This window comes from Mauremys reevesii, linkage group 1, assembly GCF_016161935.1.
Source record: "Mauremys reevesii isolate NIE-2019 linkage group 1, ASM1616193v1, whole genome shotgun sequence".
Taxonomy (NCBI): domain Eukaryota; kingdom Metazoa; phylum Chordata; order Testudines; family Geoemydidae; genus Mauremys; species Mauremys reevesii.
Window position 1 is genome coordinate 300,569,329 of NC_052623.1, and position 25,450 is coordinate 300,594,778.

The 25,450-nt window shown below is 43.4% G+C and overlaps 1 protein-coding gene across 5 annotated transcripts in view; it reads right to left on the bottom strand.

Moving 5' to 3' along the window:
• USP15 (ubiquitin specific peptidase 15) overlaps positions 1–20,809 on the bottom strand; it is a 137,193-nt gene extending 116,384 nt beyond the window's left edge. For 2 of the 5 annotated variants that reach the window (XM_039503426.1, XM_039503409.1), the window contains exon 1: positions 20,156–20,593. In XM_039503426.1, coding sequence (XP_039359360.1) covers positions 20,156–20,322 — 167 coding nt within the window. In that variant the 5' untranslated portion in view covers positions 20,323–20,593. Of the gene's footprint in view, positions 1–20,155; positions 20,594–20,639 lie in introns of those variants that run through there. The other 3 variants (XR_005588951.1, XM_039503432.1, XM_039503418.1) reach the window with 3 other exon arrangements.
• Positions 20,810–25,450: the final 4,641 nt, after the last annotated feature.

Genomic DNA, 25,450 nt, shown 5'->3' on the forward strand with positions numbered 1-25,450 from the left:
AGAGGCTATATTAATCAAGACATTAGCCGCCTCGCACCCATTTCTTTTTTTCTTCAGGAGATGCAAAAAGCTGTCATAATGCCATCATTTTGACTACATCATGCTGTTTCTACTTGTATTCAGAGCCCAACAGCTCCCATTTTGCCATCACATTAAATTTAAGGTTTTTGTGAACCCCTTAAAATATTTCCACACTGCAATTAAAAACACGCAACTGGGCCATGTCGACTGACTCAGGCTAAGGGGCTATTTAACTGTAGTGTAGACATTCTAGGACATTCCCAACCCCCAGCACGGGGTCCCAGAGCTTGGGCTTGGCATCTACACTACAATTAAACAGCCCCTTAGCCCACACCAGCTGGCACTGGCCAGCCATAGGTGTCTAAATGCAGTGCCAACATACCCTTAAAGGCCCATCATAACTTCACCCGACTTTTCTACCCTTGTCTTTGGGAACTTTGATAATTCCAGAACTGCTCCACCAGTTCTGTCAGCCTTGAGAACCTTTTTGTCAACTTAATCAAATCTCTTCCTCCCACTTTGTTCCCCACATTGCCTATAAACAGAACATTATCCTGAGCTGGCATGCAAACCCACTGCCCTTTCCTCATTCACTTAAAACTTCCTAACGAGCGACCTCTTCCATAATGTTTACAAGAAACTAGCTAGCTAAGCCATCTACTTATCTGTTATCATATGAATGAACCAGGTATGCTGTAATTCTCCAACCTTGAAGCAAACATTTTTTCTGGAGAAAGGCTGAGGAAGGAGGCGGGGTGACGGAGACAAGCTAGGAAACTTTAATGAAATGGAAAGCATGACACATATTATGCAATACATGCTGCATGCCTATTTACTCCTCAAACATAAAAACATTGTCAAAAATGAAAAGCACGTAAGTAAAACACATGCAATAAATGAGTCCCCAGTCTACTGACTACTTTCAAACTTTCCTTTCTTTTGCATCTGTTAGATATCAGTACACTCTGAGCAATCATTGGTGCTGAGCTGGCCAAACAGGAATTCAGATCTTTTAAAAATTGACAAAATTCTGAATTCAGCGATCCTGTTGGTGAGATAAGAGGGGACTGTATGCACAGAGGTTGGGTGGATGGGGGAGCAGCTCCTTTCACAGGGATCCCTCCCCCTGCAGCTGAGGCGCAATTGATGCAGGAAATGAGTGGTGCGGGAGGGTGGGGGGAGCTTCCTGCAGCTGGGGGAGAAATCTGGGTGTGGAGTCTGACCCAGTGCTGGATGCCATGCCATGCAGGGGAAGAGGAAGTCCCATCCTCCCTAGCAGAGACGGGACTAGCAGCTGATCCTGGTCAGGATAGGAGCCACCAGCCAAGTCTTCCCCAGGTCCACCCTCTGCCCCACAGTGATTTACCTCTCTGCTGGCTGCCCTGGGCACCTGAAAAATACTGATGTGGAGGGTCGCATGACTGCTCTTGTGGCTTTCCTTTTCTCCCCCCATCAGAAAGTCATTTTTTCTGCAGGGAAGCAAAGGAATCTGTGGGAGACATAAATTCTGCGCATGTGCAGTGGTACAGAATTCCCCCAGGAGTAAACTTCCTGTGGTTCTCATTTTAGCTGTAGAATGCATCTGCAGGAATGCATTCTTCCACTGTATGTTACAAGGTGACTTCTCCCATTCAACCATCCATCTTGCATTAAAAACCATAATGGTTTTTAAATCTCCCTCAAATTTTCACTTTATTTCTACATCTGTAGTATTTGGTAATGGAACTGAAAGTTGAATTTGTCTTGTTGTATACCTGAAGTGCAGTACTTAAAATGGTTTGGTTAAATTACTCATTTTGTGCTAGCATAGCTCTCAACCGTCAAATCTGCCAGTGTGTGACACTAGCAATCAAAATGTGCAATAAATGACCCAAGTGTGGAATACCTGTATTTTGCACCACAGTTTACAGATTATAGGCATTTTAAACTATAAAATCTGTTTTAATTGTGCAAAATAAATATTAAAAAAAAAAAAAAATCAGGAAAACAAATTCTATCAGATGAAACCATTAGGTCTCCCACACAGGTCATTAGAATTTGAATCCTGTACCTTCAGATCTCGAGCACAGACTTCTACCTTTTGAACTACACTAGTAAGTGACCTTTCCGGTAGATCAGTTCTGGAAGGGAATTTTAGCAAACAGTTTCCAACTACCAACCAGCCCTTTTAAAATTCATGGATACAAGATATGCTAGCTCAGTGGTTAGAGCATTGGCCTGCTAAACCCAGGGTTGTGAGCTCAATCCTTGAGGGGGCCATTTAGGGACCAGGGGTTTAAAAAAAAAATCTGGGGATTTGTCCTGCTTTGAGCAGGGGGTTGGACTAGATGATCTCCTGAGGTCCCTTCCAACCCTGATAATTCTACTGTCTCCATCTAGTAATGAATCAATACCATCGTCAGGATTATTTTTGTTCCTAATATATTTAAAAAACTTCTCCTTATCAGCCATAACTCCGCAGGCCATAAATTTCTCCTTGTGTCCCCTGGATAGCCGTATCAGTTTCTACAATTCTTAACTTTGGATATGTATTCATTCTCATCAACTTTCCCTTTTTTACATTTATTTATTAATAAAAAATAATATTAATTTACTTCTGCTCTCATTTCTCCTCTAAACCAGGTCTTTTTTTTTTTAACACCAGCACAGCCTTTTTCCTCTATTGTGGCTTTTTGAGAATCTAGTAAAGTGACCTTAAACAATTCCCAATTATCAGTCACATTTTTCTGATTAAATTCTTCTTCCCAGCTGATTTGGCTCATAATTGTTTTCAGCTTTGTGAAATTGGCCCTCTTAAAGCAACAAGTATATATATTACCTATCTGGACTTTGTTCTGCTTGCAATTATAAACATGATCAAGTCAATCATTTTTTCCAAAGATAACATTAATTTTTTAGGTCTCTGATGAGTTCCTCTTTATCTGTTAAGACACAGTTCAATATAGAATTCCCCTGTGTTGGCTGTAACACTTTTTGAATTAGGAAATTGTCACCTATAATGTTTAGAAATTTTAGTACTGGGAGCATGAGACCTCCAGCACGTCACTCAAATTCAAAAGTCCCCCATGATCACGCATAGGATATAAACCATCACCAATGGATCCTTGCCTGTCAACTTCAGATGCCTATCCAGTCTTTAGAGTGATGTTTCATGTCTTGCCTCTGGGAGGTAGCACACTGTCCTGATATCCACACATCCCTTGCAGGATGTTCGATTCTTCTGAGCATTGAATCGCCTACAACCTTGGATGGTTGGAGAACTCGTTGCAGGCATGCCTAATTTTCTTACCGGTTGGGCCAAGCTGTCATCCACCTGTCTCTCTCTCCATTCCCTTGGACCTGCTTGATCTTGAGAGGTATCTTCCATAGTCCATGCTGAGGAACAAGTATCAATTTGAAACTTCTAGCTGTGTGGAATTCCTCCTGCTTCTCTCTTCTCTGGTGGCCATAGTCTGACTATCCTCCTCAGTCTCAACCCACGCAGAATGCTGCTGGGTCCTCTTGCTTCTGATGGTTATCAAGTGTGAGGCCTCCTTGCTGACATCCTCTCTCACTCATTTCTTTGTGGCTAGCTCCATTCTTCCTTGAACCAGGGGTACTGCTGTTTCCCAAAACTGGATGTCTAGGAACTCTTCAGCTTCTCTGATTGTTAGTACTGTCTCAACTTGCCCCTCCAATCTGAGAATCATTTCTTTCAGCACAGCCACCAACTTTCACTTTATGCACAGGAAATCCCTTCTGGCTTCAGGCCAGAAAGAGAACATGGCACATACACTGCAGGTCACCACCACGGTTCCACTACTGGCCATCTTGATATCACACGTACCACTGAATGTGCAAGGAAAGTCTCTCACTCTTGTGGCCCAAACTGTTTCCAAAACTCTCCTGTTAGCTGCCTCTGTTTGGGGCTCATGAGTTCGCCTAGCAAGTGACTTTTTATACTAAGTCTTCTCTGATTAGCTCAGCTTCATCAGCCACCACCAGAGAGTGATTAGCCACTGAGGGCATGTCCACGCTGCAATTAGACACTTGCGGCTGGCCCATGTCAGCTGACTCTGGCTTCCGGGGATTGGGCTATCGGGCTGTTTAATTGCAGTGTAGACTTCCAGAATCAGGCGGGAACGTGGGCTCTAGGACCCTGCGAGGTGGAAGAGTCCCAGAGCTCGGGCTGAGGCAATTAAACAGCCCTGCAGCCCGAGCCCCAGTCAGCTGGCATGGGCCAGCCGTGGGTTTTTAATTGCAGTGTAGACCTACCCTGAGAGACTTCACACAGCTGGGCTCACCAAAGCTCCAAGGGCTAGAGCCATCTCAATCTTGCTATTTAAAAAATCTCAATATTTTATTCTAGAAATATTATCTAGTTTCATTAATTCAGTTTATTCAATCCTTTATTTCCAACCACTTCATAAAAAATGTTGAGATTGGTCCCAAATCCCAACCCCCGCATCTGTCCTTCCCCCTTGTCTGCCCCTGTCAGTACCTACCTGAATTCTGTCCTCAGATCTGCCGTCACCCAGCTTCCTCCATCAGTTCTGACCTCACATCTGGCCCTCACCCCTTATATCCCCTTTGCGGCTCCAGGGTTCTTCAACACCTGAGCCAGATGAGCAGGTGAAAGAAGTGGATTCTCAGATATTCTGATCGCCATATTTGGGCCGGGAAGGAATTTTCCTCCAGGGCAGACCAGCAGAGACCCTGGGGGGGTTTAGCCTTCCTTTGCAGCGTGGGGCACGGGTAACTTGCTGGAAGATTCTCTGCACCTTGAGATCTTTAAACCACGATTTGAGGACTTCAATGGCTCATACACAGGTTTGTTACAGGAGTGGGTGAGTAAGATTCTGTGGCCTCCATTGTGCAGGAGGTCACACTAGATGATCAATAATGGTCCCTTCTGACCTTAAAGTCTATGATTCTATCTTTAAGCATCTTGAGTGATGCTTACACCAATGCTCGGTAATCACTGAACACTAATTGCCCATTTGCAGTATTCTCAGCAGCTTTCAGGTTTGCAACAGTTTGACTGAGAGAGTGAATTCAAAATTATAAATACTGAAAAGATTAGCTACCACTTTTATATAGAAGTATGTTATCTGATATCCTATCTTCCCAAATTTTGGAATTTCCAGTAAAGCAGAACTTCCCAACAATTCACAAATCTACCAACTCTTCAACATCCAATGACAGTTAATCTTACCCAGTAGCTACAATTCTCTCTAGTCTCCGTGCATTGCCCTTCCTGTTTGAACTTATACATTAGACAAATCTGTTCAGCCTTCCCTTTAATTTAAAACAGTAAATTATAATTTTAATACTACTAAAATGTTATTTCACGTATAAAAATTTTTGAAATGTTATATTCCTATAAACACTTCAATGTGGTAGAGAAAGAAAAAATGAAAACTAAAAAGCATACAATTGAGTTTTTTCCTTGAAAATACGAAATAGCTGGGTTTTTCAGAACCCAAGGTTTATACTGAAGTAAAGATAATTGTTATGATGGTAGGGCATAAGGATACTGGAATTGAAGATGATCAGGTTGCATGGAGAAATACAAGTTTAACCTGCAAAAAATGAGATCTGTAACTAATGAAACATGTATTCTCTCTGTCCACTTTTCTTGGATGTTGTATCCCTTTGCCTGCTCTGTTAAGATTGATGCTTTCTGGTCCAGGAACTGACTAATCCTCTGTATGCCTAAGCACATGTTGAGCACAACCACAACAAATACTACTACTACCACCACGATGGATAAAACTGGGCAGACTAAACCAATAAAGCACAGTGCTCTGTTCTACCACAGAAGTTAGAGAGTAGCAATTTCCTAAAAATGCTTTAAGTTTTTGGATTGTTTGCAACTCCAAGTGAATACAACAGCTCAATTATCAAATCTACACACTGATCATTTTGGAGACTTTTTTGCAGACATGTAATACTTAGTCTCAGGGACGTATTTGACCATATTAATCACTGTAGATCTGGAAAACTCAGTTTAGAGCAGAAAATTTCTTTGTCTCACATGCAACTGACCAAACTTGTAATAAACAATTCCAGCATTCAAAAATAGGGAAATATTAATCCAGAACATTTTCTAGTATGCATAAATACTGATGATTCAGTTATTTTTTCCAGTCAGTTATATTGATTACAATACTGTCTACAATCTATATTTTCTACAACACAATAAAAATTCAGTTGACAGCTACAAAACATCACTGAATTGGTCAATGTTCTGCCAAATCTGTATCACAATTTGGCAGCATGCATCCTTGCAAGCCCTTTTCAGCTAAAGATTAATATGACAGGAGAATAATTCTGACAGAGGAGTACTATAAGCATCAGAAGATCTGTGTGCACTTTAGCTCTGAAGCTTAGTATTTACAAGTTAATGTCATGGTTGTGATGTGAAGCAGCATAATAATTTTCAAGTAAAGCAACCTTTGTTAAATGATTTTCCTGGTGAACAGCAAACTTAGGATCCAGATTGAGAAATTGTAGTGTTGCAAATAATAAGTGTTAAATAAAAAAAGGGTGTGTAATTTGAGAAAGAGGTCCGCATTCAACACTCTTTATTCAAGCAAAATTTGTATCAACTTCCACGAAAAAGAAATTCTAAATAGTGGTCCTTACATATTTCAGAAAAGACATTTAATCATGCTACAGTCAGAAGTCATGGACTCCACTATTATTTTCCAAGCATGGCCTACCAAAATGAATGTTTATTCTTCTTGATTTAGCTGTTGCTCTAATGAGAGATCTTATTTTCCAGACAATTACTCTTTTCACAAAAGGCATGTCTATATAGCAGAGAAAAACCCTCAGCTGGCCCATGCCAGCTGACACGGGTTTGCAGGGCTCAGGCTCATGGGCTGTTTCATTGCTCACCTGGAAGTCCACACAGTTCTTTGCTGTGTATATGTACTCAAAGAGGTAAGAGGAAAATTGAGATGACGGCTGTTTGACCACTACTTTGACATGCATGTGTTATTGATATCGATTTTTTTTTTTTTTTTTAGTAATTTGTGCACTAAAAACAAACTATTTTGAAAATAAATTGCACATGCTTAAAAGAACCATGATCTGCACAAAACCAGTTGGGGGTATTGCAGGTATAAATTCTTAAATTAATATTCTCAAATGTTAATTAGAAAGTTCAATCCACACCAATTTCTTTCAGCTCCTAGAGTTCATGGTAAAACTACTCAAAATAATTTCAATAATGGTGAAAGCAGCAACTTTGAATTATTAAGCAACATTACCATATGATAGAAGCAATTTTGTATCTCTATAAACACCTGTTCTTAAATGAGAAATGAAATACTACTGTTTTTCAGTAAGGTTAGGAATATTGGAAAGATTACAACCAAATGCCATGATTTTCCATCCCTAATCAGGAAAGATTTACTATGTTAAAGACAGAATTACATTATCTGTACTGTAACCTATCATATTCTGCTATGAAATTAAGCAACAAAGGCACTTTAAATATATATATGAAACCATCTGACTTTGAGGAGTGGAAAAGAGTAGGAAAATCAGAATTTTAGAAAAAAATTGTAGCCCCAATCCTGCAAACATATGTTTGTGAATGGACTCATTACATTTAGGGTTTGGCTACACTTGCAGGTGTGCAGCGCTGGGAGTTAAAGCTGTCTTCATACAGCTGTGTAGGGAAAGCGCTGGAGTGTGGCCACACTGACAGCTACCAGCGCTGCAGTGTGGCCACATTTGCAGCGGTGTTGGGAGTGGTGTATTACGGGCAGCTATCCCAGCGTTCAAGTGGCTGCAACATGCTTTTCAAAAGAGGGAGGTGGGCTGGAGTGTGACAGGGAGTGTGGGAGAGAGAGAGTGGATTTTTGGAGCCGACACTGTGTCAGCTCCCTGCCTTTCAAATTCCGACCACACTCTTAAATGCAAATAGCCTTCAGACCAGATAAGCAGCTGTGCCGATGGACTCCCTTCCCCTCCCCCCCGCCGTGCTGTTTCTCTCCTCAAGCAAACACTAGCTGTGGACATTCATCCCCCTGCCTGCCTCATTCACAGCAAACAGTAGCTGTGTTGGTTTTTTAGATAAGCAGCTCCAGGAGCCCCGAGTTCACAACAAAACAAAGAGGCATCATAACAAAACAAAGAGAGTTCTTTAGTTAAAAGCATTATGGGAAAATTACAGAGGTCAGTTACAGCGTAGTAAGATTAATCACTGTTTACACTGGCACTCCAGCACTGCAGCACCAGCGCTGCAGTCGTTATTCCCCAGGCAGACGTGGAGTACAGCCAGCGCTGTAGTCAGGGAGATACAGCGCTGTATGTGCCTTGCAAGTGTGGACGGTGAGTGAGTTGCAGTGCTGTAAAGCCACCACCAGCGCTGCAACTCTCCAGTGTAGCCAAGCCATTAGTAGGACTGCTCGCATGCACAAAGTTAAGCATGTAAGTGTTGGCAAGATTTGTAGCAAGGATGTTACATCATCCATAAGGCATAATCAAGCAATAGGACATCAAATATTACAGAGAAGTAATTAATACTCTGGTCAATCTTACTGCTGCCATTCCAGAGCCTGGAATACAACATGGAGTCCTCAAGCATTTTCGCATAAATCCCTTTTTTCAAATACTGTCAACAAAAGGGGCAAGGCTTCTCACCACTACCCACGGACTTCACTGATAACACCTGCCATCCTCATCTTTCATACGTATTTCTGGCAGTAGATTTCTGGGAATCATACACATGGCTTGTAAAATATATCTTAGTAAAGACTTTTCCATGGAGTGTGTACAAATATGGTATTTTATTAAAAAAGCAATCTAGGTTATGTTTCATGTCTAGCTCTTCTAATAGGAAAATCATTATATGATCTTAACATGAAAAGCCCTATACAAGTAATAATATCATGGAATTCATTACAGAAAAGGAACAGACAAGAAGAAACTAACAGTGAAAGGCTACAGTTTTCAAGTCTCTCTTTCCTCCATCAGTATTATTTGGTATCCTGTTTTTTAAATTATTTTTATTATAGTCCAAACTGTACATTGTCTTTAGAAGAAGTAGTAAATAGGGGACTGTTGGTCAAATCCGGACCATCAGATGCTTTTAAACAGACCTCAAAATCTTTTCATGTATTTCTCATTATTAATTTTGTATTATTTTCTCTGGAGTCTGGACCCTGACTATATCTTGACCAAGAAATTTGGACCTTGACAAAAAATAACTGACTATCCTGCCCCTTTAGGCTAAGAATTTTTTAAATTGCAGAATAAATTATTTTGCAGATTTGTAAAGTTACATGTGAATAATTTACAGTATTTTACCTATGCTCACTCCAAATATGGCTTGAAACAGCCAAGATTTCTTCAGAATTGTTGTAAACCAAACTGAAGTTAAAAAGCAGAAGACATTAAAACAGACAGAATGACCAGAACAGATAATCATCAAGTGATCCATTCCCTCTTGCCCATTCCCAGCTTCTGGCAAACAGATGCTAAAGGGACACCATTTCTGCCCATCCTGGCCAACAGCCATTGATGGACCTATCCTCCATGAATTTATCTAGCTCTTTTTTGAACCCTATTATAGTCTTGGCTTTTGAATTTGAGACATTTCACTTTCAACAGCAAAACTGTGCAAATTGTCCAGAGAGCTAGTCCCCCGTCTTCCTCCCCTTTACTCTGAGCAAGTACAGATGAAGCAATACTGGCATAACAAAGAAACTATCACAACCGTACTGCTGAAATAAAACGGGACTCATGTTTAAAGTAACATCCAATCTTTGTTCTTGCAGGATTTCAAGTTAATATTCCATAATAAATATAAAAACAAATGGAGTTTGTTTGTATGTAAAAGACATAAGGACTAGGCTGAGGTCCCACTGCGGAGTGATAGGCTGAATGGGAGGGTATTTACATACAAGGCCTTTCCAGAATTGGGCAAAGAGTGGGTAAAAACCAAATATCCCTCCAGAGGGTGGAAAGTGCTCATTGTCACCGCGTGCACTCTGATGAAGCTGAAAGCGAGCCCTGAGGCCTTCAGATAGAGGAAATAGTCTAAGAGCATCAGGATGCACACAGCTTGGGGGGCAAGACCTTTCTGTTTAGGCACGTTTCACTTCTGGAACCTTTAGCTTGGTAGAATCATTTTGTGGAGTCCTTCCAGCTACTGGAGAGGACATATCATACTGCCGACGAATATTCTCATGCTAGTGGAGGCGTCCATCCAAAAACCAAGCGTGAAACATCAGGTGAAGCGTCTGTGGATCAGGGTGTCTGAGTCTGCCATTATGTTGTGTGAGCAGTTCTGGAAATGATGGCATGGGAGTGGAGGATGATTCAACATGCAGAGAACCAGAGGAAATCAGAATGGAGAGATCAGAATGGCCATCACCCTTTCCCACTGGAGTTTGTGAAGGATGTGTGGTAAGAATGGTAGGGGAGGGAAGGCATAGTTGATACCATCTGACCAGTCGACAATCAAGGCATTGCCCTATGAGTGGGCACTGAATCCTCCCTTTGAGTGATACTGAATGTACTTGGGGTCAGTGTGCGATGCAAAGAGCTCCCTGACCAGTTTCCCACTGACCAAAATGCCCACAATTGCCGTATCATGCAGTTCGCCATTTTTGATTGGTTGCGAAGTTCCTGCTGAGTGCTTCAGCAAATCACATTCTGGGTGCCTGGTAGGCAGGACACTGACAAGAGGATATGGTGCACTGCTTCCATGCACAGCACTGGGATCTTGTGCCTCCTTGCTTGTTTGTTTATGTAGTAAATCATAGTCATGTTGTTCAACATGACGAGAATGGATGGACAGTAAAAATGCGTGGCATGACTTGGATACTGCCCAAACTTCCAGGACATTGATGTGCATCCTGGCTTCTTGAGCGGTCAAAGTTCTTTGTGTTATGTGATCTCCCATGTGGGCTCCTCAGCTGTTAAGGTCTCTCTCAGTGAGGATGGGAGGAAGGGCATTCTGGAGCAGACTTGGAGTGGGTCTTTCCACCATGAGAGGTAGGAGATGACTTCTGGTGAGATGGTGGGAAAATAGGGTCTTTGCAGCCATAGTTGTAGATAGCAGAAGCACAGACAAGCGAAGACCATGACATACGTGCACACTGCCACGTGGCCAAGGAGGGAAAGGCAAGTTCTTAGGAGCTGGATGTCACTGAAGCGATTTGGCACATAAGCATGTGCAGAGGTCGAGATGATGCATGTTCCAACGAACTCCAGGGACTGTGTAGGGTTCAAAATCAATTGCTAGACATTCACACTCACCCCTAGGGAGGAAAGGAGGAGGAGTTTGGACATTGATTCCCAAGCTTCCTTTCTGGATTATGCCACCAGCAGCCAGTCATCTAGGTAAGGGAAGACAAGGGACTCCTTGACATTGGAGGTGAGCCACTTCCAGAGAGAAAAAACTTTTGTTAAGACTTGTGGAGCAGCAGTAAGTCCAAAAGGGAGGACTCTGTATTGGAAGTGTCAAGGACCAGTGAACCTCAGGAACCATCTGCAGATTGAGTGAATGTCAACATGGAAGTAGGCGTCTTGCATATCGAGAGCCGTAAACCACATGCCTTTTTCTAGCAAAGTAATGATGGCTGCAAGCATCATCATGAGGAACTTCAGCTTGCAGATGGAACGGTATCCATCCCACTTTCTTCTTGGGCACCAGGAGATATTTGGAATAGAACCACATGCCCTGAAAGGCTGTAGGGACTGGTTCTACTGCTCCTCTGCTGCAGGGAGTTCACCTCTAGGGTAAGAGTACTGTCATGAGAATGATCCCTGAAACAGGATAAGGGCAAGGTATGTGGAGGAGGTACTGTCAAACTAGATCGTATAGCTGTGTCGAACAACATCCAGGACCCATTTGTCTGTTATTGCGCTCCATAGAAAGATTGAGATGGCCCCCAAAGGGGATGGTTGGCAAGAGCATTGGGTGCAAAGTGGTTAATGGCTCTCTAGATGCACTCAGAAATATCGCTTATGTGAAAAGTGGGTGTGCTGTATGGAGGACTGCACCAGCAGACCAGGCGAACGAGATCTGTGGACCTACAGGTGCTTTTGTGGAGGTTCTTAGGCACTTTGGTGGTGGAACTGGAGAGTTCTACAGTGTTGTATAGGCAGGAAAATTTTCGTTTTGGCATATATATAGGGTGGCTCTAGAGTCTTTCAGAGAATCATCTGTCTTCTGATTAAAGAGGTGCAATTCATCAAAAGGGAGGCCCTCAATTGTGCTCTGTACTTTTCCAGGGAAGCCTGAGGAATGTTGCCAGAATTCCCTCCTCATGATTATTCCAGTCACCATGGTACGCGAATCAACCGCAGCCTGAAATGTGGTCCTAGAGATCAACTTGCCCTCCTCCAAACTAGCTTGGAAGTGGGCACAATCCTGCTGAGGTAGTTTATCTGCAAAATCCACCATCCGACCATAATTCAAAAAGTCATATTTGGTCATCTGCATTGGGTAGTTCAACTATGGAACTGGAGGCTGGCCAAGGAAAAGACCTTTCTGTCCATAAAGTTTAACCTCTTGCCCTCCTTGTCAGAGGTGGTGGAGTGTGGATGCTGCTGCTTGGCCCACTCCGTAGCAGCCTGGGTCAACAGGAAATTAGACGGAGGATGTGAGAACAGAAACTCAAGACTCCTTGGGGGGTGGGAAAAACAGTACCTTTTTTCCATCCCCTCTGGGCTACGGGGCACATGTGGCCAGGGTATGCCACATAGTGCGCAACAGTTGGAGAATAGCATTGTTGGTTCAGCCACTCTAGCCAATACCAATGCATGCAAGATATCTAGTAGTTGATGCTGACTCTCCTGCACCTCCTCCAATGGGATCTGAAGAGCATTAGCAGCTCCTGAAATTGATGATAGTTGTCTGGGGGAGAGGAGGGCATCGACAACACAGCCACCTCTCACGACGATGAGGGGAAACTCCTCCAGATCCGTCATTACAGTCAGAGCTGAGCTGACTGGCACATTAGGAGCCAGGGTTGGACTCAATGAACAACAGAGTGGTGAGACAGGGGATTTCTCATGGGTTGAGCAAGATGGTTTTGAAGGTAAATACTGGGGCCATGAGCTCCAATAAGGCCAATCTGGTTGATCCTGCTGTTGTTGTAGCAGTGCGCATGGAACCAGTTACCAGTGGCTCCTGGGCTGAGGGAAAGGAGGATACTGCCATGGTGGCGTCAGAACCCTCCAATCCCTTTGGAATGGAAGCAGTGGACCATGTGTAGTACCTGAATCCTCAGACTTGGAGGAACCAGAGTCCTGTACGAATGGGGGTACTGATGGAACAGGGTGTGTTGTAGGAGCATGACCAGAATGCGACAGATCCAACATAGGAGAGGGGCCTTTTTAGCAGGCAAATGGAATGGAACATGTGGAGACCTCATCCGTTCTAGGACATACAGATCATGAAGCCCAGGAGCACATGGGTGGGTGGGGTTGGGGTGTTGTTCCCTGGCCAGGATCCAACTGCCAGGCCAGGGTGACCTCCATGATGAACTTCCCAAGGTGTAGGGGGCCTGGCCTTCCTGGGTGCAGGCAGAGATGGAGAGGCAGACAGTGCACCTTGAGGTGACATAGGCTTCTCCAAAGCAGTACAGACAGCATTGTGCTCATCGCTGAGCGAAAACAAGTGAGGGCAGGAAGCGCAGACTTTGAATCCTGGTGTCTTCTGCATAATCCAGTACTCCAGATACAGGTGCTTGGGGGACAGGGGGTTGGTTTGGCAGGAAACCGCTAAAGCAGCATCCCAAAGTCCTTAATCCTGTAAAAATTACTACGAACACTAAAACTACTAATACTAAAAAAAAATTTTAAAAAAAAATCAGTTAATTCCTAACTATGTACAAGAATAAAAACAATTTTTCTGGAAAGTTTGTCACCAAGGACTAGAGAAAAGCGGAAGCTCCAACTCAGACCATGCAGTGGTGAGAAGGAATTGAAGACATGATCAGTCCACTTGCCCTTTATCATCTCAGGCAAATCCACAATGTGATACAAAGCCACATGCACCAATGGACACTACTACTTCAAAAAGCTCCAGTTCTGGGCTCATGGAGCATTTGCACAACCCTCAATGGAATACAATAGGGACCATCACTCGAAGAAAAAGGTACCATTTTGCAGCTGGATGTGGCCTTTCAGTGTGAAATCAAGCGATATTCAAACCCACAACTTTCACTGCAGTTGAGCATCTTAACCACTCAGCAACTGCACCTTGCACTATGGAACTGCAAAATATCATCATAGCATATGTTTGGTCATGAAGGTTTATTTAGGGGTTTTCATTATATCCCGAACATTTAACAGCTTATACATTTCTAAAATAAATCCTTTATGGCTGATATTTTTAATGCTTACTCTCGGTCCAAAAGTGAGCGTTCTCCTCCTCTTTTTAACGTTTGAGTCAATTCTTTTAAGTCATTTTGAGGGCAAATAAGTTATTCTTACACTGAGCAGAGTGAGATTTCTTTTTTGCCCACAACTCTAAATGATTTACTACTTAGACTACAGAAGAACAAATAAATTGCTTTCTAAATGCAAATTTCATAGTTTTTAATGCCAGAAGAAGAAACCACTGGGATCATTAATCTGACCTAGAATTTCACGAAACCCATAACTTGCAGTTCAACTATAGCACTTTTTGTTATTGTTGTTTTTTAAGATTTGCAGACTTTATCTCAATCTTAAGATCGAGATTGGATGAAGAATCCACCAATGCCCTAGGAAAGCTGCTCCAAGGTTTAATGACTCTCTGTTAAAAATCTCCACCTTAGTTGTAATCTGAATTTGTCTAGCTTCAATTTCCAGCCACTGGGTTTTACACCTTCATCTGATCAAGAGCCCTTTTTTATCCGATTTCTGCTCCCCACATAAGTATTTATAGACCATCATCAAGTTCTCTCTCAACATTCTGTATGTGAAGATAAATAGATTAATATGTCTATGCTACAAGTGCTTCATAGGCACAGCTTTAGCATAGACACTTGCTACAGTGAAGTAAGGGGTTTTCCCCAACATTGTAGTAAAATCCTTCCCTCAAGAGGCAGCAGCTAGGTCAACACAATTCTTCTATCAACCTAACAGGGTCTAGATTCTATAAAAGTGTCTAAAGCATGAATTTTTCACATCCCTGAGCAACATTGCTAGGTTGACCTAAGTTTTATGTCTGTAGACCAGGCCTCATCTTCAGTAATCTTACTGTAATCCAGGCCCCAAATAATTCTTGTAGCTCTTTTCTGGACTCATCACAAATTGTCAACATCTTTTTTGAAATATGGACGCCAGATTGGGACATAATATCCTAGTAATAGTCTCACTAATGCTGTATATATTGGTAATAACACCTTTTTATGTCTATTTGATATTCTGCTACTTATAAGGGAATTGCATTTATTTTCTTAGCCACCACACTGGGACTTCAAATTCAGCTGGGTTACCAGCCATGAAACTTAAGTCTTTTTCTTAGTCACTTCTTTTCAAAATACAAGATGCAAGCCCATCCCATAAACAGCCCAGAATCTAAGATGGGAAACAACATATGAAGAGGGTATGGTGGAAAAGATGTGGGGGGGAAATAGAGAAAATCACTTTTTAAAATAAAGCATCAATGATTCCCCTGGCTTCCCAGACAGCCAGTATTAGTGGCATACTTGGGGGAGAAATGTGAACGCAAGAATAGTGGCCTTACAATCTAGCTCAGGGAAAGCACTCTGTGCATAAAGGAACAGCATAAGAGAATGTGAAGACATTTCCACGTGCAGTGGACATACCTGTGGCTGAGGCTATGTAACTGGAAGAGAAGAGAGCAACGTGATAAAAATCAGAGATGGTAAGTAAGAAGAAGATGAATTGTGAAGAGTCTTGCAGGGAAAGACAAGAAACCTGAGCTTGATATGGTGGGACACAGGAAACCAAAGGAGGGATTTAAGGGGGTAAGGATTGATGCCAAGAAAGATGGATTTCACAGCCACGATTGTAAACAACGGAGGTGATGCCAAGGAGACCAAGGAATAGGAGATTGTAGTAACCACGATACAAAATGATGAGACAAGAAGTTCCAGTGGTGCGGTCAGAAAGACATGGTCAGCTATTATAAATGCTACGGAGTAAAAATTGGCAAGATTTGTACATGGCTTGGATCTGGGGTAGGAATAAATCAAGGATGTATCAAGGTTACAGAGCTGAAAGAAAAGGTGTATGGTTGTGACTTCAATAGGGACATCAGGAGGATGGGAAAAGAGATAGGAAAGATGAGGTAATAAGAAAAGTATTAAAATGAATATTAACATCACTCATAATAAGATTTTCATTAAATGGCAGCACCTTTAAACTAATAAAAGGAAATACTTTTTAAAAAAAACATTGGAAACTCACTGCCACATTACTGAGATCAAGAGATCAGAATTTAAATAAAAGGATTAGATACTTGTATGGGGACCATGAGAATATCTACTATTATATTAGTTATATATATATTTTTAAATGGGGATTTAAAATCTGATGCTCTCGGGCATAAGCCAACCATTAACTGGCAGAGTTAGGAAGAAACTTCCACAAAGGTCATGTTATTCCCTTTCCAGCAGTTTGAAACTCAGAAATTATGGAAGAAGTTTTAATTAAATTAAGCAATCTCTACTCATTCCAGATTAATGTTCAGTGAAAGATTGCAGATGACATAAAAACTGGGGGAGAGTTAAATAATGAAGAGGGCAGGTCACTGATCTGTCACTGTCACTTGGTAAACTAGGCACAAACAAACAATACACATTTTAATATGGCTCACTGTAAATGTATGTATTTGGGAACGAAGAATGCAGGCCATACTTACAGGAGGAGGCCCTCTATCCTGGGAAGCAGCAATGCTGAAAAAGACTTTAGGTTCGTGGCAGATAATCAGCTGAACATGAGCTCCCAGTGTGATGTTGTGGCCAAAAGAGCTAATGCGATCCTAGGATGCATAAATGGCAAACTCGAGAAGAAGCAGGGAGGTTATTTTTTCTCTGTATTTGGCACTGGTGGGACCACTGCTGGAGTACTGTGTCCAATTTTGGTGCCCACAATTCAAGAAGGATGTTGATAAATTGGAGAACGTTCACAGAAAAGCCATAAGAATGATTAATGGCTAAGAAAACATTCCTTATAGTGATACAATGAAAGAGTAGAATTTATTTAGCTTAACAAAGAGACAGTTAAGGGGTGACTTGATCACAAGCTATAAGTACCTACATGGGGAACAACTACACTCCACATCCAAGTAGGAGGAAGGAGAGAGGTAGGGAACTCCCTATTTCACATAAGCCTCTGGCTAGTAAGTGTTTTTTAAATATGCATGTTTAACCACCATTCTCTGTGTGCTAGAAGAAAGAACATGTAAGCCTGTCTTTTCCCTTCAGATGATCCCAGCTGAGGTATTCACAACTCTAACACCAGAGTCCTAGTGTGGGGGGAGGATGGTCTCAATAATCTACCTCTCGTCCATCATCCACATTTGGAATTCTCTCTCCATCATGATTACTCTAGCACTTTCCCCAAGGAGCAACAGAATTCTGCTGCCCACGAGAGTCTAAATGGCAAATCTGAAACTAACCAGTCTGGTATATTTCACTATACTGGGAGTAGCAATAAAACCATCAATAAGAGAAACAAGTTTTTGTATTTAGGTATTGATATCAATTTAATTTGTACAGTATATGTATTTGGGGAAAAGTATCAGTGTGCTATTTTAAAAATCACCAGGTGACTAATGTGAGTCAGGTTTATTAATATGGTACAGGAAAAAGGTTCTATGACGGGGTAGGCAACCTATGGCACGTGTGCCGAAGACGGCACGCAAACTGATTTTCAGTGGCACTCATGCTGCCTGGGTCTTGACCTGGGTCCGGGGGGCTCTGCATTTTAATTTACTTTTAAATGAAACTTCTTAAATATTTTAAAAATCTTATTTACTTTACATACAATAGTTTAGTTATATATTATAGACTTATAGAAAAAGACCTTCTAAAAATGTTAAAATGTATTACTGGCACGTGAAACCTTAAATTAGAGTAAATAAAGGAAGACTCGGCACACCACTTCTGAAAGGTTGCAGACCCCTGGTTCTATGCAATACCAGTCTCCAAAGAGCAGTCCTGTACAGCCCCATGTAACATTCACCTTATGCAGAAGGTGTGCTCCCCAAGTCACATCCCTAAAGCCATCTTTTTATACCCTATCTATTCAACTGTTAAAGGTACTATATAAGTCACCTGAAACAGGATTTAATTAATTAGCTTTACCTTGTTTGTTTCTGGTACCATGGTGTACCCTTTGTCTTTTCTTCTGTAACCATGTACTCCAGGTCATGATGCACCCTTATCTTTGTTCTGAGCAAATGCATTCCAGGTACTAAGGAGAGTGAAGGCACCTCCTAGGTTCCTATAGGGAATTTCTGTTGCCATGAAGAAATAATCACGCCCTATACTTACAGTTTTCCTAGCTACTCAAGCCAAGGTTTACTTCAGCATAAATTTACAGGATTATAACAAAGGTACAACCCAATCTAAGATACATAACTGCTATACGACTGCTTAATAATAGCCAGACACATATATTGTGGGTAGTATTATCAGCATAATATATAGGTATGCTAGCCAGGGTACATCAGTCAACAAGCCCAAGCAGAATATGTCAAAATAGAACATGGTATGGTTTTTTTTTTTCCAGCATCACAATTTTGTGTGAATGACTGTTGAAGTCCTGAATTGTGATATGCTGCTCTCTTCAGACCTTTTTGTTTATAACAATAATGCTCAAGAAGCCACTACCCAGTCTTTTCTGAATAAGTACCTAGTATGAAGTACTATAAAAGGCATACCCTGTTTTGTGAAACCTTAAAAATTTAGCTCAAATTAGCTTTAAAAGTTCTACCCACAAAGTTTGCCAATTTACAATATTACTATTTGAACATTTGATGTCAGTGAGAGTTCATACCCACTTTGTACTTATTCAGCCTCTCACAATGCTCAGGCTTTTTAGAATTTTGTTTTACTATCATGCTAAATTTCAGATATAATCCCTGATACTATATATAGAGGACAATGCAACAATTTTGATCACACTGTCATCCTAATATCTATCTAAATACACTGATTTTTTTAAACACGTTCAAAAGATGACTTTAGTTAAACTCACTGTCTTATCCTCCTGTTTCTGCAGCCACATTACCATCACAGTTAAACGAGTTTCTTCCATTTTGAACACTACTAGTTTGAGAGTAATTCCTTGCACTTAACACAAGAAGTACCACTGTGATCAGTAATCTCTCTCAAACTAGAATTTTTTAATAACCATTATTTCTCATTTTCAGTATTACTACTTTGTTAAATACACTTGTTTCCTTTTTCTAGATACTTCTACTTTTGCAGAGTTTAAGACCAACTTGTTCTTATGCCAAGAAATGAATATCCATTCAGCACTCTATTTGAATAATACATCAAAATATATGTACGGCTTTGACACATGCTGCAGTAGCACCACCATTAAATACCATATTTTATAGAATTAGAACAACACTGAGTGGTGACATATTAAGTCAAAATCATGTAGGTGGTCTACTTCTAAGAGATCAAATTTACTTTTAAGTAAATCCATTTTTTGACACTTCATGGCTAAGGTGGGAGTGTGAATGGGGGGGGGAAGTTATTAGTCCCCTTGGAAGTATCAAGAATTTTTAAAATTGTCTTACTTGTGAGACTGTTTCCAGAGAATCAGAAATCTGAGAATTCTCAGTAACTGAACAAGTAAATAAAGGGAGTCACTAGACCTACCTCCTTCTTTACAAGCATGAAAGATACCTAGGGCAGTTTGCATGATCTACTGACAATTAACAAGGTGCAACCTAAAGATGAAACACTTCACAAAACACCTTTTTCAACAACAACAAACAGATTCAAGCTACAACTAAACAGCCTTGTCTGCTGGCATCTTCAGAGGGTTGACGCTATGGAGTGATAACAAGAAGCTTGAGCCGAGGCCTAGCATGATTATGGGGAGGTTTTTTTGGGTACTGCACCTGGCAAATATGCAGCCTGTCACTGCCCGAAGGGGAAGGTGGGGCCGTTTCCCTGGTTTCTGCCTGAACAATGGAACAGGAACCTACCGGGGGGAAGGGATCGGGCTCTGCTCATCATCCTCTTCCCGGGGCCGGCCAAGTCTCCTGCAATGCCAGGCCCGTCGTTGTCCTGGGCACACGGGACTCGCCCGCCCACCCGTGCCCGCCACCAGAGCCGCAGGAGCGAGCGGCCCAGGGTGGCCCCGTAGGGCCATGGCGGTCCCGTGGGCTCAGGACATGCCCGGAACAGAGTTCAGGGACACAGGAAGAGTCAGCGCCGCCGGCTAACGCTGCCACTGCCCCGCCCCCGCCTTCACCCGGAGCCCGGCCTCAGCCACTCCCGAGTCCCGCTGTGCCGCCCCCGGGACCCGCGGGCAGCGAGCGCCCCCCGCCGAGTGCGGGGTCGGGCCGCCCCGGTTACCAGCAGGGAGCCTGTCTCCCAGAGCGGCCCCGCCCTGCCCCTCACAGCCCAGCAGCCCCGGGGGTGGGCAGCCGCCCGCACCGCTCACCCAGGGCCCAGCCCCTCCCTCACCAGGTGTCGCCCTTGCGCAGGGCGGTTTTGAGCAGCGCCGCGACGTCCGAGCGCTGGGTCTCCAGATCCGCCGCGCCTCCCTCCGCCATCTTCTCCCCCCGGCGACAGCGGCGGCGGCGGCGGCGGCAGCAGGGGCAGGAGCGAGCCGCGCTGCATGCTGGGAGTGACGCAACCAGGGAGACGCCCTCCCCTCGCAACACCAACCCGAAGGCGGGGACAAGAGAGGAGACCTCCGCGAGCTGGCGGCTCGGGAGCCGCTGCTGCCCCCTAGCGGGCGGGAGGTCTCTCAGCTCCGCTCCGCTCGGCCGGCGGCGCGCCCCGCTGGTACCACCCTGGGGGCTCCCGCCTCGGCCTGGCCCTAGCCCCGTGGCCTCGGGACCTGCTGCCCTCCGGAGCCCCGTCCCTGGGCCACAGGAGGGCGGGGCGAGGCGCCCATCGAGTCCCCGGGCGGCTGGAGAAGGCGAGAGGGGAAGGGCGGGCAGAGGCGGGGAGCGCGCTGTGACTGCAAAACCAGCCCCTACCCCTGGAGAGCGAGCGCAGCCCTTGGCAAGCCCAGCGAGAGTGCAGCGCTAAAGGGCGGGGAGGGAGAGCTGCCTGCCTGCCGCCCTAAAGCATCCACGGCCAGGGGTTCCCCCAGGAATTGAAAGGGGGGGTGTTCGAATTTAGGGGGGTCGGGGTGGTGAGGGGTGAGACTGTGAGGGTGAAGGTGGGCTCTAAGGCATCACAGTAAAAACTGAAAAATGTTTAATGACCATTTTATTAGATTTAACTAATGTTTTAAAATTATCACACAAATTAAAGTTGGTTACTCAAGTCTTCTATGAAGCACTATATCTTCCTCCTTCGGTTTCTTGTTATAATTTTGCACAGCTCTGTTAATTAACTTCTTGAATGCAGCACGTTTATCTTTGGTGGCATCTCATGTGTCCCGTACTTCCATTCCTTCAAGTGATATGCTTATTAGTTCATTCATAGGATCAGGCAGAAGGCGACTTCTTTCAGAACACAAAATTCTATTCAATGATGAAAAAGAATGCTCAGCTGTAGCTGTTGTGACTGGGAGTAGCAAGAGATGAATTCCTACTTCTTTCATCCCAGGAAACATAGCACAAAGATCGGGTTGAGCCACTAGTGATGATAAAAAGAAGTTGAAGTCTAATCTTCATTCATTCGTCTTATGATATTCCACTCTGTGTTCAAATTCTTTAGTCTGTCCTGAGCACGTGGCGGCCCCATTGCTGGCAGTGCCTCACTCCACTCAACTGTCGGTGTTTTACAGGACAGGGATCTGTAAAAGCAATTTAGAGGTTGAGTAGAATCTAGAAGTCACTGTTGTAGATTTTTAAGAATCAAGTCTGTGTACTTTTTCAGTTGCCTTAACAAACACTTCTTGTCCTCTTCACTTAAGGATTTAATATAAATGCCATCATTAGTCAACTTCTGGACAGAAGTCTTTGCTTCTTCCAGTACTTTTTCAATGGATAGCTCTCTGATTTGTCCAAATGTAGCTTCTATTGCTGGACAGAGATCTACTATTGTTGTAGCAGATGCCTGGATGGCGTTGTTTAATTGACCAAGTGATTTCAACAGTACACTTACAAGAGAGAGAATGGCAATAGTCTTCTCTGAACATAGTAGCAAAAGTAATCCACCAGCCTCACTACTTAGATCCATCCCATCTTGGTAGATACTTTCCAAAGCCAGTAATAATGGCTGGCGTAATTTTAAGACAACAGCCAAGGATCGCTCATGAGAAAGCCAGAGGGTTTTCCCAGGTTGGACTAATTTGAACTTCAGTCCCAGTGCATCTTCTATATTTTCCAAGATATTCCAGGTTTTTTGGACTCTTGCTGAAAAAAGAATATAATGAAGACATTAAATTTATAGCCCTTTTAATGTCTTTTGAAGACTCTGCAGCTCGTACTAGCGCTAGTTGGAGTAGATGGCCTCTGCAGTGTGTATAGGAGAGATTAGAGTTACACTTTTCTCTGAGCAAAGCTTGTACTCCACCATGTCTTCCAGCTCCATCAAATGCACAAGCAGCCATCTGTCTGGGGTCCAATTGACAAGCATTTAACTCTTCTAAGATGTGGGTTGTCACAGATGCAGCAAATGTGTTTCTATAACTTGAACATCTAGAAATGCATCTACTGGCCTACCACTGACCTCAAGATAACGTACACAGTGACTTAATACTTGATGCCCATTTGCACTGGTGCATTCATCAGCCATGTATGCATATTTTCTGAATGTGGTGGGAGAGTTTTTCACTTTTTCAACTGTTGAGTCTTTCACTGTTGCACCACATGCTTCTAGCCTATCAGTTGAGTTTCTTGCAGAAAGATAGCAAGCATTTGCTGGTCTTTTTCGGAACCAGTGTTCAGCTTCAGGATGAACAAGTGACAATGCACTTAACATTGGCCTCCAGTTTGTAGTGTGTGGTATCTCCTGCTTAAATAGAAAGTATGATGCCACAGCTATGTTTGTTCACATGAACTGTGTTGTGTCTCCAGCATTCTTAACAGCCTCATTGACACTCACCGGTGTTGTCCTTGGTCAGTGGAGACTCAGAGTTCAGAGGTGCTTTCACATGAGTTCACCTCCCAGGTGGGGGGCAAGAAGGCACCTTGCTCGTTCCTCCAGCTGCTCACTGTTTGCTCTGGCCACTGTCGTTCATTGTGCCACCGTTCACTCCATCGCTCTGTTGCCAATGGCCCTGTGCCATCACCTTCTGCTGCCACCTGCCACTGTGACCTCTGCTAGGTTGTCTCTTGAGGTTCCACCCAGCTCTCAGTGATTTCAGCTGAGCTCTCAGTGGGGGAACCTTGCTGCTAGTGCAGACTGGGCCGTCTCTTCCACAGAAACACTGTCCCACAGCATATTTAAGTACTTAGACCTGATTATCAGTGATTTCAACCTTAGTGATCACTTAACAAAACAAAAGACTATCTATGGAGCCTAATCAGCTCTGTCTTTAAACAGCGGAGAGTGGCAGGTCAAATAGTACCATCAAGCAAAACACCTGTCCCCACCCTCTCTCTTGATGCCTTCAATCAGCACAGGATAAGTACAGTTCTACTACCCTTTATTCATACAATAAGATTAACAACATTTCATTCAAGTGGTTTGTAACTAAACCCCAGCCAAAATCTATCACTTGGGCAACACAGCTCTGTTTGCTGGATACCTAGGTAGATTAGGTGTGAATGTAAATACAATCTGGTCCTGAAGCCTTTCCCCCCAGCCCCCAGCTCATCACTAGCAGTCAGGAAGAGCTCATTTAGACTTTGCTTACAAATCATAATTTGAAATTATTAAATTGGCCAACATCGCCGACATGAATGCACTGACATTGTCATAAAAAACAACAGCTGTATAAGGAAGCTAGTCTATGTTAATACTTTTCAAACCTATTGTACTTTTTCAGATACACGTATTTTATCATATACTTTATATGCTATTAAAGTGTGTATTAATGTTTCAATTTCAATTCAAATGTCCAAACAATCACTAAATTGGCAACACTGCATGTAACTAGTTCACAAAACTGGGGGGAGTGTTGGAGAAATTCAGGGGGGGTGTAGGGAAATCCCGGTCCACGGCTACCTTGGATAGCATCCACAACTCCCCAAAGCCACCAGAATTGTAAAGAGGCTGGGAGGGCAAGACAATATCTTTTATTGGACCCACGTCTGTTGGTGAGAAAGACTAGCTTTTGGGCTACACAGAGCTCCTCTTTGGCTCTGGGAAAGGTACTCTAAGAGTCACAGCTAAGGTCTGAACACCCTACCCAGGCCTGTGTGGCTTGAAAGTGTGGAGGCCAAGAATCAAAAAGCGAGAACTTAGTTTTTCTTCGACAAAAGCTTGTCTCTCTCACCATCAGAAGCAGGTCCAATAAAAGATATTACCTCACCCACCTTGTCTGTCTGATAGCCTGGGACTCAGATGGCTACAACAACACTGTGTACAACAAAGGAATTTTAAAGTTGGAAGAGATTTTCAATGGGACATGACATAGTTGTGCTTCGGAGATGTGTTGAAACAGGTAGCTGTTTCCCTGCTTCGTGTGCAAGTCAGATTGGCTCCAAAGCATGGGTGGCAGGTATCATAGGCCGGGAAGTCTGTGCCTCCCCAGACAGCCTGGGTGGCCCAGCCCACAGTCCACTACAGAAGGCCCTCTCCTGCAGTTCCCGATGCTCTGCCCTGGCCCAGGTGGGGCTGGCAGGGCTACCATGGGGATTCGGGGCAGTTGGCACTGGGACTGCACTGCCTGCCCAGCGTTTGGCCTGTGCCACCTGACACTCGGGCTGAGGGTGCTGCGGCCATGCTGCCTGGTGCTGGGGGGTGCTCTGGGCTCCTGCGAAGGAGGGGAACGGGGAGGATCGGGCCTCAGGCAGAAGGGGAGGGGCCGGGGGCTAGCCTCCCCTAATGGCTGTGTCACTGGCCACCCATGCTCCAAAGACATGTGGATTTCCTAACGTGCTTCATAAATTAATTGCTGTGTTTTGAAGAAAAGAGATATGTTAATTAGGCAGGACATGTGTTAGTTAATCATAGAATAGAATATCAGGGTTGGAAGGGACCTCAGGAGGTCATCTAGTCCAACCCCCTGCTCAAAGCAGGACCAATCCCCAGACAGATTTTTGCCCTGGATTCCTAAATGGTCCCCTCAAGGATGGAGCTCACAACCCTGGGTTTAACAGGCCAATGCTCAAATTTTTAATTTTTTTTAGCCATGGCTGCTCAAGGCATGTGAAATCTGAACACAGTTTAAAAGCTAGGTTTTGGTAAATATAATTTGTGATTTTAGC